This window comes from Homalodisca vitripennis, unplaced genomic scaffold (genome assembly GCF_021130785.1).
Source record: "Homalodisca vitripennis isolate AUS2020 unplaced genomic scaffold, UT_GWSS_2.1 ScUCBcl_14590;HRSCAF=25454, whole genome shotgun sequence".
NCBI classification, from domain to species: Eukaryota; Metazoa; Arthropoda; class Insecta; order Hemiptera; family Cicadellidae; genus Homalodisca; species Homalodisca vitripennis.
The window spans coordinates 2,404-18,682 of record NW_025790727.1 but is presented as its reverse complement, the minus strand read 5'-3'; the positions used below and the strand labels follow the sequence as shown (position 1 = coordinate 18,682).

The 16,279-nt window shown below is 31.2% G+C and overlaps 2 protein-coding genes across 2 annotated transcripts in view; both read right to left on the bottom strand.

Annotated features, from left to right (window-relative positions):
- Positions 1 to 1,478, bottom strand: part of LOC124375181 — a 15,858-nt gene extending 14,380 nt beyond the window's left edge. The window contains exon 1 of the mRNA XM_046833290.1: positions 1,473 to 1,478. Within this exon, the coding sequence (XP_046689246.1) occupies positions 1,473 to 1,478 (6 nt within the window). The remainder of the gene's footprint in view (positions 1 to 1,472) is intronic.
- LOC124375180 overlaps positions 1 to 16,279 on the bottom strand; it is a gene marked incomplete at its 5' end in the record, with an annotated part of 17,130 nt that extends 851 nt beyond the window's left edge. The window contains 4 exons of the mRNA XM_046833289.1: positions 1,713 to 1,935; positions 9,673 to 9,811; positions 12,797 to 12,950; positions 16,142 to 16,279. Of these exons, the coding sequence (XP_046689245.1) occupies positions 1,754 to 1,935; positions 9,673 to 9,811; positions 12,797 to 12,950; positions 16,142 to 16,279 (613 nt within the window). The remainder of the gene's footprint in view (positions 1 to 1,712; positions 1,936 to 9,672; positions 9,812 to 12,796; positions 12,951 to 16,141) is intronic.

Genomic DNA, 16,279 nt, shown 5'->3' with positions numbered 1-16,279 from the left:
TTACCCGCGGCTTCGCACACAATTTTTCTGTTGAAAAACTGGACAATATATCTATGTATTTTTTTTCTATGACATAATAAACAGTCTAGAGATAATCGATAGTCACTCAAAGCTATTCCAATCTCCTGATCCAATTTAGATTTAAGTTTATAGAACAGAGGTTTGGGATCCTGAAGTCGTAAAGTGAAACAGTTTTTATAAGATTAGTATTTTTCTCCCACATTCCATGATAATTTATTGAAGTTCTTCGATGGCTTCAGTAACAATAAGAGTTGGCCTTTTTATCCCAATGACGAAAGTGTATCGTACAACTAAAAAGTTGCTGCGGTCAATATGGGTCTGTTCTGGTCGTTTAAATTCACCCCTGGTGTTTTGGCATAATAAGTCACCCGCCATTATCTTTTTATTTTCATTAGCAATTAAAACAGTTGTTTCAGAAAATTTGTCGAATTATAACTGTCAACAACTGTTTAGTGCCAGTTTAATTTGAGTTATGAAACGTTATTACGTTTCGTTCTTATCATAACATTCAAATGTAAACAAACTAATTTTTCAATTTGAATTCGACTTTATTTGGTGAAATGAATGTGTTATGGGTGGTAAAAAGCACTCTAAATGTTAATTCAGACCAAAAGCTATACCTGTTCCAAATTTCAGCACAATCCGTATAGCAGTTTCAGCGTGATTCAAGGACAAACCTCCAAACATTCAAACTTTCGCATTTATAATATTAGTGGGATTATGATCTGATAAGTTTTAGTTTTGTACTGGTGGGAATGTTTTAGACCACCACCATGAAATGTTACTGAATTTTAAATATATTATACATACTTTAAATTAAATTAACCATCTGTCGACAATTTAAATTATATAGAAAAATCTACTAAGGAAGCAAAGGATCTGTTGCAAACTAACTTATACTTACCACCAATAAGTGATGAAGAAGTAAAACAAATTATAGGAACAATGAAAAATACAAATTTGTTTGGGTATGATAAAGTGCCTGTTGTGCTTTTAAAAGTAGCTAAAATTATATTCCTAAAAAGTCACCAAATAAAAACCTTGAATTTGAGAAGAAAATTTCCAAATATCTTAAAAATTCAAAAATAATACCAATACACAAAGCAGGAGAAAAAAAAAGATATGTTCAATTACCATCACTTATCTTTGGTATCTAATATATCTAAAGCATACAAAAAAGTAATTCGCAATAGACTTTTAGACTATTTAGAAAGCAAGAACATTTTGAACAGCTCCCAGCTGTTTCGGTCCAATGTGTAGATATAATAAAACAAACAATTTTGTACTCTTATTTGATTCTTTTTGAATATTTACTTGTTCAAGCAAATAAATTAAATATGCTATTTAAGATTTTTTAAATCAATAGATCTCGAGTTGAAAGGGCTAAAAAAGTAAAATACATAACCATTATACTCTAAATTAGCACGTTGTTTTCAATGAAAAAGTGGTACCAGCATTTAGTACAACTTTTCAAATAAAAAACTAAAAATATGATAATTCTTTGAAATAAAAACCAACAATTTATACTGATTTTCAAATTGTAATTTTTTAAAAAAACATTTTTCAAAATATTTTTCTACGTAATTTGAACTAAAACTTGGGAAATACGTTCTTTGATATAAAATTTAAACTCGAAGATGGTGCTGTTTAATTTATAAATCATATCGATATGAACTAATCAGAAAAGTGACCTGGGGAATCGTGAGAGGCAGGTGTTGTCCACCTGCAGTCTTCACCAAGGCAGCCACTTGCCCGGGCCCCTGTGCTTGCAGCCCCCGCCTGGGCTAGTATCTGAGCAGGGGTCAGTCCACCAGTCTTGCTCGCCACTGCCACGCCCGCCACACTCGCACCCTGACGCTTCATCAGTGCCGCCATTTCTGCCTCGGACACTCGCGTCACTCCTGCCTGCTTCACCTGCAGCCCAATCACAGTTCGTAAACCTCCACTAGTCACTACTTTGTGTTTTTAGAGTTTGAGGTCTCTTGGGAATTTGCACGAGTGTTACATACTCCCAACATGTAAAATACAGCATGTGATGTGCTCAGACAGTCCAAATTTAACACTCACAGTCTGCACCCAGGTCTGACACATTACAAATTTTCAGACCACAATTAATTCAAATAAGAATGTTCCAAATTGATTTTATTTTCTACCCAAGATAGTTATTAATTTCAGAGAATTTAGAAAATGCTTATGAAAAATTGTAAATTTACAATGTTGCGAATATTATGTCTTCATTTCACTCAATCCCTCTCTCGATTAACTTTGATAAGATGTGAAAAAATCAATCTTCTAATTATATTTTGATTTTACAATATTAAGGTCACAAAATGTTTTTAGATGTACGCACTGTTTTTATAATTTTATCACTGTTAACTAAAGTAATTTATCCAAAAACTGATTTTTGTGGAAGAATTTCTCTTAAAATGGGAGAAAACAAAAAATACTCGTAGCTATCATATACTCCTAGAATTTCTTGACACATGGAATAAGAACCCCACCATTGTACAATATTACAATTTTAACTCATTCATGAAATGTTATCTTTATATTGATAATTACTAACGGTTAAACTAAATAATTGAACAATACAATATAATGCATTCTGTTAGTAATAGTACATACATTGATTGTTAGTAACTAACATTAAAATCTAAACTGATAAATTAATGTAATTAGGAATCTCATTCAAATACTATCAAAAATAGCAAACACACAGAAACTAGATAAATAAGCAGGTACACATGTGTAGTATATACAATGATATACAAAAAGATTGTAAAAAAAAAAACCTCGAATTATAATTTACCACATATATCCTCAATTTACATGGAATAAATATACAATCAATTATCTTCTTTCTTCCTTTTTAACATCTCATCCTCTTCTTTATTCACTGGTGGCCAACAATCCATGTCAATTTAATAATGTTGGCAAAGAAGCAATTTTTTTAATGTTAAATTTTAAAAAACTGTAATCATTTACATCTTTGAAATTTGATGGGGCATTCACTAATTATAAATAAATTTAGAAAAGAACTAATAACACATAATTAAATATTTTTCATGGGTTTTCTTTCAAAATTTGTTTCAGCTATTTAAAGTTTTTATTCCAGGAGATATTTTTATACTTAAATGTTACATAACAATTAATATTTATCCACGTTGGAGTCGAATTTCTGGTTGCCAGCACCCACTGATTTCCACTGCTTCTTGAGCAAAATTGTGAAGAATGGCATCTTCAGTGCAAAAAGTATTATGCCATTTTATTGTAAAATGTAGAGTTTAAGTAAATTTTCTGTATCTTTGTTTTTTAACATATCTTCTCCAGTTTTCACTGTTTCATACGTAGTAAACTGATCTTAAAACAACATCAAAATACATGTATAAACATTTCTGTTAATCAAATTTAACAAATTCGTAATAAAAATAAATTTAAAACAAAACTAAAATATTTGCTTTAACAGAAATAATATACTAATAATTTTTACAATACTGTTCAAATTACACAATACATGTTACAATAATGTTCAATTTTGTTTCTTGATAACACTTTTGCAAAGTTTCCTATAATGTTGCTTCTAAATTACAAATGTTTTACATTACACTTTATAGTATACAAGATGTGTAAGAATACAATTTTACAGTATAATAAACATTGCAAAATACGTTTCACAGTAGTTACCCATAAATCCATGACTGCAGTAATGACACTTCAAGAATCTCATCTAACCTGAACTAGGTGGTATTTTTTATTTGCTGTCAACAGTTGTGAAAGAAATTTTGTTGCCGCTTTATAAATGGTCACTGGAACATTAACATAAACAGTTGATGTCGATGGATGTCCTGAACAAAGGTCGTCTTCTGATTATGTCCATCCTTCTTTGAATTCATGATAGTAAAATCAACCAAGACATTTATTCCCAAAAGTGTTTTCGAACATCTCAAAAGTTTGTAAAGTTTTACAAAACGTTACATGACACAAACACATTAATCTTCTTTTAAATTCACCACAAATATTCCAAAAATTAAATAATATTTTGCTATAGCAAATGGATTTAAAACCAATTAGTTTAGATATAGTCTAAAAAGGCCACGAGTAGTCATAAAATTCTATGGAAACCACATCACTCTTCATAACTCCTTGGGTGCAAAATATACCTACATATCAAAAAAATATATATTGCCATATCTCTTCTCTTGTTAATTAGTGATTAATTAAGCACGAATAATTTCTTATTCACACCTGTGTCTCTACATCACCACATTTATTTTTCCCTCACCTATTACCATTTAAATTGTTGTACATAATCTACCTCACTATCACCTTTTTTATCATTAATCCGTGTTCCCAATATTTGAACACTTGATACAGTATTAATTCTCTTTGTTGGTTTTCAAATTACATCAAGTCCAAAGACAATCGAAACCTGCATGTCATACAGAGATTAGTAAGCAGGACAACTCATCACAATTGACTAGTGACCTAAATCTCATAAATGTTAGTTCCTGGGTTTGGCCACCAGATTGCACAGTCAAAAGTTCCAATGAGACTTCTGTGTTTTACCTTTTCTGTTATCAACACTGAATAATCTCACTTACCATTATACTTATCTCTCTTAACAACACATATTTCCCTCGCCATTACATGTCTGTTATTAGTACAGTTGTGTTAATTTTCTTTTCTTGTAGGCTATCATTTTGTAAGATTATTTATTATATCATGTATATCTCTTATCAACATAATTTTGTATTATTCATTAAATCATGTATATCTCTTATCAACATGCTTTCTCCAATGAACATCATGACACATATTTCCTTTGTCAATGTCACATTTTTGTGAATTGTTGTTATTAATCTGATCACACAACATTTTCTTTTAGCATTCGTATACAAGATTTTTAGTATACAAAATTATATTATTATACTTTCAATAACTTCATTCATCTAATTTTATTAGTCTTGTTGGTCACATGATGAAGATGTTTCAGTTTGTGTAAATTATTATAGCCCACGTTGTATTGTCCATAATGATGATGCTCAGAAGTTGAATGTCACATTGATGAAGATTTGGTGTAAGTTGGTGAAATTGTAACTGTATTTAGCCCCACTTAGTTTGAGCTATACGATGATGTTCAATGTTTAGGTAGTGTGATACACTTTTATACTGTGTATTTATAAATAACTCACTTGTTCCTCTTCAACTGTTGCAATATTACTTTTTTATAAAAGAAGATTGATTTCATTATACCCAGTTAAATTTCCAAGAACTGATTTCACTAGCTGGGAAAATAAATCACTCACTTTCTTCTTTTACAAGCATTTAAATCACTGGTTTATTGGTTTAAAACACCACTTCAAACATCTTATGTCAATTTGCAGACACACACTCCTCACACATGTTCACCAAACTTAGATTCATTATATTTTCAAATTAAAATAAGAAAAATTTTATATTCATTTATTATTTCATCACGTTAGATGTAAACAAATAAAATTATTTATCACTTTAATATTTCATAAGTTAATTTTGTGAATCATATGTAAAAGAAGTAAGAGAACTTAAATACGTTTTTCTCTTACTGTTTCGCTATTCAGAAGAAAGAAATCGGGCCGAGATCTTTAAAAAAACGTGATTGGTAACAAAACTCAAAGATTATACTTCAACTTCCGCTTACCGTTCTCGGCGTGAACCGTTTGAATTTTAATTTAACCAATATCGATCTGTTTACATTCTGTATTCTTTAATACACACTGTCTACATCATCCTTTGCAGTTTCCAACATCACTGTCTGGCTGGTACTCACTCTGCAACACCACTCTATCTTCTCTCTTCTTACACTCTCTTTTCTCTTCTTACATTCCCAGCTAACACTCTCTTTTCTCTTCTTACACTCCCAGCTAACACTCTCTTTTCTCTTCTTACACTCCCAGCTAACACTCTCTTCTCTCTCCTCTTCACTACCGATGTAAATTTGTATAAAAGTCTCTTCAGTTGAATTATTTCAGCTAATGTGATAGAATTACTTCAGTTCTTCAAACAATCAGTGATTTTTAATTTGAAAGAAACAATAAGAAAGACCGAGAATTTTATATTTTTGTACTTAGAAATGTAATGCTGTCACATGTTTTACATTTTTCTACAAATAGAACAGGAGTGTGTTCCTTTCCTTCAGGTTGATCAATAAGAAATCCAATAAAAATTTTAATGGATAATTTAATCCAATTTTTTATAAATAAGATGCAAAATTTATGTTTTCAACAAGTGATTTTAAGTAAGTAAAAGTTATTTATCATTCATGAACTATAACTAATTCACTTTACTTTCCATCATTTTCACTGTATCCCAGGTATCTTAGAAAACAATTATTACTTTTTTTTTGTAGATAAATTCATGTTTATTTAATACATGTCCAATAAAGTGTTTCAAATGACATTGTAGATTAAAATGTTCAACTACAAAGCATAAACATAGAAGTGCTAAATTAATATTGAGTTCAATTATATTTTTATAAGCATTGTTTCTTCAAGTTAGCATGAAATACACACACATACAAATAACCTTTGATAAAATGTGATTACGATACAGTTTTCTGTAAATATACTTTTTTGTAAGCATAAGAAACAAACACAAAATCAAAAACTGATTAAAATATTTTGTTATCACAAAAAAAACATTTGAGCTCATTTATAGCCCTTTTTTATTATTATAATAATGGAATTATTCTTTAAAAAGGCTTCTAAAATGTGCACTTTGCCACTTTTCTGCAGGACATTAATCCAAAAATATATCTGTGCCATATTTTTGATTTGTAATAAATCTTTATAAGTTATTTTTATTTTTTAGTCTTTTAATTTTCTTGTTGTCTGATGACTATGAAGTTTACAACATCGTCTTCATAATTTTGTATATTATCAATAAGCCAATCGCAGATAATGTACTTTCACACAATGGTGTTTTCATTCATATCCAATCTTCATAAATTTTAATTTTGACAGAGATTGCCATGATGTTGTTCTAAATTAGGACATACATTAATCTTGATGAATTAACATCAATTCATTTTTCTAAATCTTTTTTGTAATTCAGTTGGTGAATGAAGACCTTTGTTACATTTTCTTTTCTTGTGATTGAACGATTTTCTTGATGATTGAAGGTTTATGTAAATTAAACCAAAACATTTATAAATTGATCATCTTAAATATTTTTCCTTTCCATACCACTTTCAGCTCTTATTGATTTTCATTAACCAAACAAATTTTTGTTTCTACTCCTCTTGACCATAATAATTTTGCTCAAGTAAATTATCAATCTATTTTTACCCATTTGAAGACAACTCAAAAGACTGGTAACAATCCACAGTTTTACATCCAAGTATGAGATTTTCACTCAAAGAGGAATTGCTCTTGAGGTCCGATGTCCAATTACACAACGAACCAACTGTATGTAGCCTACATGCGCGTGCAGGTACACGTGCGCTAGTGAACTGACCTGATGTATCCTGGCCTGCGTGGGGGCGGTGACAGCCACTGACACCTTCTGGCCCGCGACCGTTGCTCTCGTTCCAAGTGTCCGCAGTCTTTCAGCTGCTGCTGCCTCAGCAGAGCCTGGCGCTGCTGCTGCTGATACAGCTGGATCTGCGTCGCAGTCAGCTTATTGGTGGCCATCACTGTTTACACAACCACTTCAGCGCTCGCCCATATTTTTTATTCCAACAAATTCTATATCAATTTGATTTTTACAATTCAAAACTTTAAACAAAATTTTTATGAATATAGAATTATCTAAAAAAAATCAAATAATTAGTATAAAAATCTTATATTTTTATAACTTCTTCAAATTTTACAATTTATTCTGTTGCATGTTTCATTTGAATTATTTTTTTTCTTTGAAGATTTTTAGAGTAAGTAGTAGTCAAAGAATTTTAAATCAAAAGTAATGAATTATCTCTAAAACAATGCCTATACATATGATTTTTAAACAATTTCTTGAGAACTTATTCTTCCAAAAGTCGTTTTTGCTGTAACGCATGCTTGTTTTTACATACCATTAACTTGATGTACAATTTATAAATATTTGACATTTTTAAACTTTTTAAGTTCAAATTACATGCATCACTTGAGGAACTGCTTCATTCTTAATTTTCAATACCAAGCATAAAATTTTGCGAACAATTAAAATTAAAACCACTATGAAAATAAATGTTATTTGTCTTCATCCATGAAAATCACATTCTTCCAAAACTGTTTAAAATGTTTTGGAAAGGTCTCAAAAATGTACTATATACCACTATGACTGGCGTGTTGACAAGTAAACAAGATAAGCAATTGTTTGTTTCAACAGAAAACCAGAAGTGGCAAAAAAACCATCGGTAAGGTTCAATAAGTGACATAGTTAATTGACAGCTGCTCCAGTTAATATGTTAGGTGAACTTATTGGAACATAGCTAAACTACATGGTTAAGTACACAAATTTCAACCAAAATCAAAAATTAATGTGACAGCTTTCGTGATTGAAAAACCCTTCCTGCAAATATTTCAAATATTTAAACATTAGAGTGCACCAGACTATTCAGTAATCCAGTCTTAGAGTGCAATTTTGTATAGTGCGCCATGCTTATTAAATGTTCCTGGCTGCTAAAGACCATTGAAAAGGCCATTCAATGTTCTTGCCTTGCTCCAAAGGCATTTTCATCTTGTGATACAAAAAATTGTGTTACTCATTTGTTAATGTTACATTGTGATTTTTTAGACAATCATGTAATATCATAACTTTTCATTTATTTATTTCTATTATTTTCATTATTTTACTATGTATTAATAAGGTATTGTATAATTTTGTGTTTTTAGTTTTTGTGATAAACTGAAACACAGATTGGAGTAAATGCCAAAGTATGTATGAATAAATTCATGTACATTTTATTTGACAAAGGCTATGTTTGCTTCCACTTGTCTTGGCTTTTATATTAAGTAACAATAAGTTTTTCTTAAAAGTATGTTTTGTAAGCCGATTACAGGAGAGGAAAACTTTACAAATTACAAGTTACAGCTATTTTGGAGATGGAAATTATTTCTAAACAAAGGTTCAAGATCGTAAATTAATAAACACTATCCACTGTTTGAATCAACAACATAGATAATTACATTGTAACTATTTTACAACATTTTGCTAGAATTTCTTTAAAAATTATGTTTTTAATTGCAATTAATAAAGTATCATTACTATTTTGTAATATTTTACAATAAAGCCCAGAGTCCACTTTAAAAAAGTGCATTCTTTTTATAAGAGAGCTTTGTAAACACAATTCAAAGTAAAATATTATGGTTCCAACATTTCCAACAGTTCTTCATCAATAAACACAAGCTTATGAAAAATGTAATGTAATTTTTAAGAGATTCAAACTGGAAGATGATGATAAGATTGGACGAAAGGAAATTATTAGTACAATTTATGCCACCAGATACATAAAATGAAAGAACTTGCTTCTGATGATGATAATGATGGTGATGGCTTAAATTATACTTGGTATGATAAGTTAATTATCTAGATTGATTTAATATAGATTTTTTAGGGTGGTGAATATTTATAGCACATTATAAGTTTGGACACGATAATAAACTGAACCCAGTGCTTGATGTGGCCACATACCTTTGGTAGTCATAGTGGCAGGGGCCTGAGCGATGGTTGTGACGACAGTGGTGGTGGCGATACGCTGTGGTGACGCTGAGGGTCCAGGAGTCGCGGCACGAGCCACCACCTGACTGCCTCCTGCCGCCACCACTAACTCCTGGATTTAGACCATTTTTAATTTCACAAAACCAATCTCACAAGAAACAGCCATCATGTTTTTATAACTATTCTGAAATAAATTGGAGCATTAAAATCATTAACATTACTATTCACAATATTAACCCACTCACTAATTGCTACCACTTTTAGTTTTTTTAAGGCTTTCACAATAGAAGGAATCTGTAAATTGAGGTAAAAACTGTTATTTTATCAATCTTGAGGGCTCAGTTTATTTAAAGTTTGTTTTTGGCAATGAAAGGTTTTTTTTTTTCAGTTAACATGATTTATTTGTACATTGTAAGGTGAAATAAAAACAGTAACACTATGTTTCAAGACTTGCAATCTGATCACTCAGTTGGATAACTACTAATTTAACATACCAAACTAGAAAACTAGGTTAAAATAAACATCCTTTAATCACATTCCCTGCTTTGAGGACTTATCTTCCCAAATCACGTTCACTACTTTGAGGACCCATCTTCCCAAATCACATTCACTGCTTTGAGGATTTATCTTCCCAAATCACATTCACTGCTTTGAGGATTTATCTTCCCAAATCTCATTCACTGTTTTGAGGACTTATCTTCCCCAAATTACATTCACTGCTCTGAGTACTTATCTTCTAAGTTTTCCAAATATAATGCTACAATATTGCTGCATTTTTTAGGATCTCAACAACCTTGGAACAAGATAGGTGTTTTAAACTAACTACTGGTTCAATCTTGGAAATTCACAATTTAATTGATTACAAAAGAAATACAATTTTACTTTTACTAAAATGTATTGATTGTATAATTTTAAAAAAACACATTAAGTCGTGGTTTAACACTTCGAGTGCTAATCCCGTAATTTTTACGGAACGGCGAAACTTCCGAAGAATGCTAATCCCGTAGTTTTACGTGGTTGTCATTTCAATTGGCATTATATTACATTGTCCGTATTTAAACGGGTTTTGCCTACTCTACAATGTTATTTGGGTTTTTAGTAACACAATTCACCGCTAGAAAGCGTCAGATGTATTGTATGAGCTTAATGACAAAGCAACTTCGGCCGCGTTGTTTACGTGCCGCTGACGTGACGTTCGTTGCAACCGGCAGTCGATGTCGCAATCATGGCTTCTCGCAGCTTGAACGACGTTTGCGATCAGTGATGTATTAGATGAAGATAGTTTTATTGGTGTAGATAGTATTTTTGACGATTCTGACATTGATCCTGATTTAATGGAAGAAGATTAGACACATACTTCAGGTAAGAATAAGTAAGTCTATTTATCATATAAACATCAGTCTAAAAGTTTGGTTATGTTATTGTTTTCGTGAATCAAACTATAATTTGTATTATAATAAATTAACTTTATTCAACTAATATTTTATTCTTATGAATAAAATGAAAATATATTCATATTTTACATAGTATATTATTTTTGTTACAGATGCTGAAAACAGTGCTGACAGCGAAAGTGATGCCGATGCATCAATATGACGGCATAGTTTTTGTCAAAAAACTACGAAACATAAAAACATGATTTGTATTATTCAAAGGACAGTTCATATTTGTAAATGGGTCATTGTAAATAATTGTATACATGCTTAGTTTAGTAAGTTAGATAAAAAAACTGTCTCAAAAAATAATTTTTTTTCCCAAAAATATATGTTTTTAAAAAAACATTTTTTATGTGTAGTTTTTTAAAAAAAACACTAACAATCTCACGTTAAAAGAAAGACGAAAGTAAGCTGAATTAAGGCATGTAAGTATTTTTTTTCATACCTTAAATACTTTTTTTTTTAAATAAATTTTTGAAAACCACCAAAAACGCCCAGCATTCTACAGAGTTACATGTCATTTAGGGCCAGCACTCAAAGTGTTAATAGTAAAAATAAATCAATTTTTGAACAGTCGTTTTCTAATTATTTTTTCTTCTTTTTAAAAATATTGTTATTATATAGAAAATGTATAATCTATGTGATGTAGTCTACTTTCTTATTTCTGTGATAGCTACAAATAGCTACCTTTTTATTAGTTCTTAGAAGATTTCACTTTGACCAACTTTTTATTTAACTTTAAAAACATACTACTTTATTGCTTTTGTAGTGAATATGAACACATATGTTGTGAGATAATCTGCACATCAAATTTAGATAATTTTACTAGCATTAACCCTTCAATGCGGTTTCACGTGACAGTGACGATAGGCGAAAGCAATGATTTCACGAGAACATCAAGGTTTAGTGCAGACCTTAGTCATATGCGATCTAGCGGCATCAATTTAAACTATTTCCAGCGTTATTTTCTATTGTATAAAGAGGACATTGAATTCATTATTTACAAGTTCACAGACAATGTTTTTTCTTCTTATTTAGCTGTATATAGGAACCAAACAGATGGCTCAAATCAGCTGTGTTGCAACATCGCGTTCGGTATGTTATTTTATATTACAGACCGATTGGTGTTTTACACTGTGTTTTCACAAGTTCTGTTGAAACAATAATTATTTTGTAATAAGTTTCCAGTAACAAATGCATAGGATATTAGTATTGGTCTAAATACTATTTCACAGTACAGAACGTGCAAAGTAATAATGATACAAAAATGAGTGTGTGTTTGTGAGTATTGTAGGTCTAGGCCTATCTATCAAAGTTTTTTTTGCACAATGTGGACAATATCGGGTAGGTGTTGCATTATTTCTGGCTTTTAGATATTTCTGTACTATTTATACCCAAGTTATTATAACATATCATAATGCCCCCATCGGCAGGGAAAACTTCCTCAGTAGACTACATGTGAGCTCCTGAAAATCCCTGCTTTAAAGGGTTAAGAAATAATTTTGTAATTGCAAAAATCTACTTAGAGAAACCTCCTAGGTTTTGCATAAAATTTCCAGTTTTATTATTATAGAATATAAATTATGTTCCTCGGATTTTGTTGTATTTCTTCTAGAGACCAATAGACTACAGTTACAGCTCCACTACTCTATGAGTCATACCTGTACAGAGAGAGGGGTCTGGACGAAGGGCTTAGCCGCAGTTGCACTCTGGGTGTTATTGGCAGCTATGATGGTCTTGCCGATAGCAGCTGCTGAAGCTGTGCCGATAGCTGGCCCTGCAATCTGGTTCCTCAATAAAGCCAACTGCTGCTTGCTGCTGATTTGTTAGCAAACACAATCCAGGATGAATTCTCCAGAATAAAGATAATGAACTATGTTTCTTAATTACACAATAAAAATGAAATATTATTTGTTAAAAATATTTAAAAAGATTTCTTATTATTATTTTCAAGTAGGATTGCTTGTTGTATGAAAACATTATATTTTTCAAAGTCTATTTCAAAAGCCAATTTTAAATTCCAAATTCCCATTTTAAAAAAATTGTGTTGTAATTTAAATACATACCATATAGATTTTTAATGTCATAAAAACTCTTACAACCCCATGCTCTAAAATTCAATTCAATAGAATCTTATATTTATTACAAATACCCTGGGGTTTGGAAATTCACATGGAATATTAAAATTAAGGTACAATTTTTCAAAATTACTAGATAATATGATTTTTGTTATATAAATACAAGGCCTATTTTAAAAGTAAGTACCGTTTTTAGTTTTAATTTACACCGCCTCAGCGCTGCAGACACCATTTAGCACACTGAGTGCCATGTAGCTACATCTGTATGCAATGGTTTTAAAATGCCACCACCTATTGAGAATCCCACTGATGGGAAAATCCATGCTGTAATACGTTTCTCAGTGCTAAAGGCTTCAATGCAACTGAACATTAATTGCCAAATCAGTGATGTTGATAGTGAAAACATAAGTAATGGAATGGTGATGAAAATTGGTTAGGGCCTTCAAAGATGGCCGCACAAACATTCAAGATTGAGGAACTAAGTGGGTAAACTTCAGTCATTACTGTTGACTTGATTCAACAAGTGGACTGCCAAATGAAAGAGAACAGATGATTAATAATTTTTGTCCCTTATCTGAAGAGTTTCCTGCCAGTCGCAAGAAGTGTTCTTTATGGAATTGTCAATTTTTAAATTATTGGATATTACGTTTCAGACTGGGTGCAACCTTCTTTGACAATTGAATACAAAAGCTGGTCCCACAGATACGATAAGTTCCTTAATATTAATGGGAATTACGTAAAAAAAGTGGATAAGTATCGCCTTTCAAGTGAATAAACTATTTATGACAAATATATACCTATTAAAATGGTACTAATTTTTAAAACACAGCGCCTCGTATTTAGGACAATATTTTCAAAAAATACCACCAAAATAAATTATACCACTTAAAGGTTAGCTTAAAATTAGTGTAGTTAGATTAAAGTTTAATCTAGTAAAGATACACAATGAAAACCAATTTAGAAGAAAATCTTTTACTTTTTTCCTTTATATACTTCATTTTAGAATATTAAAAAAAAATCATGTGTTTAAGACTGGGATAGGTTCGTTAAATTCTAAACAATGAGGTTAACTTTTAAATTGCTACAGAATTAAATTTTAATATACTACCAAAGTGTAAGCAAATAGATTAATTTTTGTAAAGAATCTTTATTGCACATCACCTCGACTGAATGAGGCTATGATCAATACAATGCCAAGAACAGTTAGTTCCTTGTGTTTTTGATTTTCTTCAACAAAATATTATACAAGTCTAGAAAAATTTACAATAAAAATGCCAATGGTTCTAATAATTTTGAGACCTCCGCATAAAACTAAAGTGCACATTAGTTAAAAAAGGGTTTACGATAAAAGGGTCACACATCGCACATTAATATGCCGGTGAATTAATAAACAAACTTACATTAAGACATTATGAAAAATAAAAGTTATTATTACTAACAATTGCAATGTCTGATTTTTATAAAACAAAATTGCCAGATGTTTTGTTGAAGTCTCTATAGGATTTTGGGGTTCTGTTTATCTGACAAGTAGTTTTTGAGAGCTGGAAGATATAATAATGTAAGTTTTTTATAGTCAAAATTATCAATGTTTTTTCTAAGGATGTTATTTTAACCCTTATAACGTCACAGACGCTGTATGGCGCATAGACAAACTATCTCCAAATGGCAAAGATGCGGTACGGCGCATCGACACAAAACTGCGTCTATAGCAAATTTAAGTTCCTTTTAAATCCGATCAATGTCACTAATGGTATGCGTCAACCATGTGTGTGGGTTATTGACCTATGTCAAGCGTCAAAATATAGCTGTCGCGTTTACATTGTTTGAAACAATAGACGCAGTGTCCAGACACTCTTCCGGCCACACGGCACAGATGCCGTACAGCGTGCGCGCTTTTTGTTTGCAGTTTGGCTTCAGGTAGTGCGTGTCTAACCATCGCTGAGTCGGTTTCCTTCATCGTGTTTTCTGTTTATAATGGTTTTTATTTATTGTTAAAAGTATTGATATCTTATACTTATAACTATATATCTTATACACCTACGGCGCGAGACCCTGCTACTCCTGCAAGACATGCACAGGAGAACCAGCCCTACATTCAGAGGATTGTTTCGAGGACTACCATTCAAAAGAACACTATTAGGTTAGTTGTATATTTACAATCATGCATTTCTTTTTATATTTATCACAAGTGTAATTTATATAATTGTCTGGTAACTGTTTATAGTTTAGCTAATAAAATTTTGTGTGCCTTTTATTTTTGACTTTATTTATATCTACAATTTAATGTCCCATAAATAAATGTCACTACAAGACTAATTTTAAACATTTTTAAACTTTTTTATACTTACCAATAATTACCACAACACCACACCGACCACCCAAACCAACCTAACTACGCACGATCACCAACCCCACCAGCCCCCCCCTACAAAAACCCCCCCCCACCCAAGAAAGTAAAATTAAAAATTAACTTTACACATTAAAATTTTTTTATTTTTTTTAATATTGTGGCCGTTTTGCTGGAAGTCTGTGAAACAAGGTAAAACCAGTACTGACGTATATAAGGGATTTATTTTGGATGGGGGAAGACATAAACAAAAATGTTAATATCTAACAACAAATCCTCACCAATGCCAACATTCACCTAAGAAATTTTGAAACTGTAGTTATTCATAGATTATATTACCATTTTTTATTTTACCTGGAGAACAAAAAACACACCAGAATTTAAAAATAATAAAAAGTAAATAAATCTGCCTACAAACCTTTTGTCACGTCCAATGGTGAAAATAGAAGAAAGTACCAATTAGTTTAGAAAACTTTGTTTATACAACGAGTTTAAGTGCAGTGTTAGAGCATATCCTGCAGAACTAAGTTTAAAAACAATACAGAGAACTTTACAAATTATCAGGGTGTCAACAAAACAACGTCACCCGCGGCCAGCCCTGCTGGGCCAGTCCAGCTGTATTTTCTTCTCCTTGTTTAATACGATCAGCTACGGCGTGTTTGCTAACTTGTCCACAACCGGACTCATGGGGTTGGTCAGTAAGTCCGATGCCGTCAAGC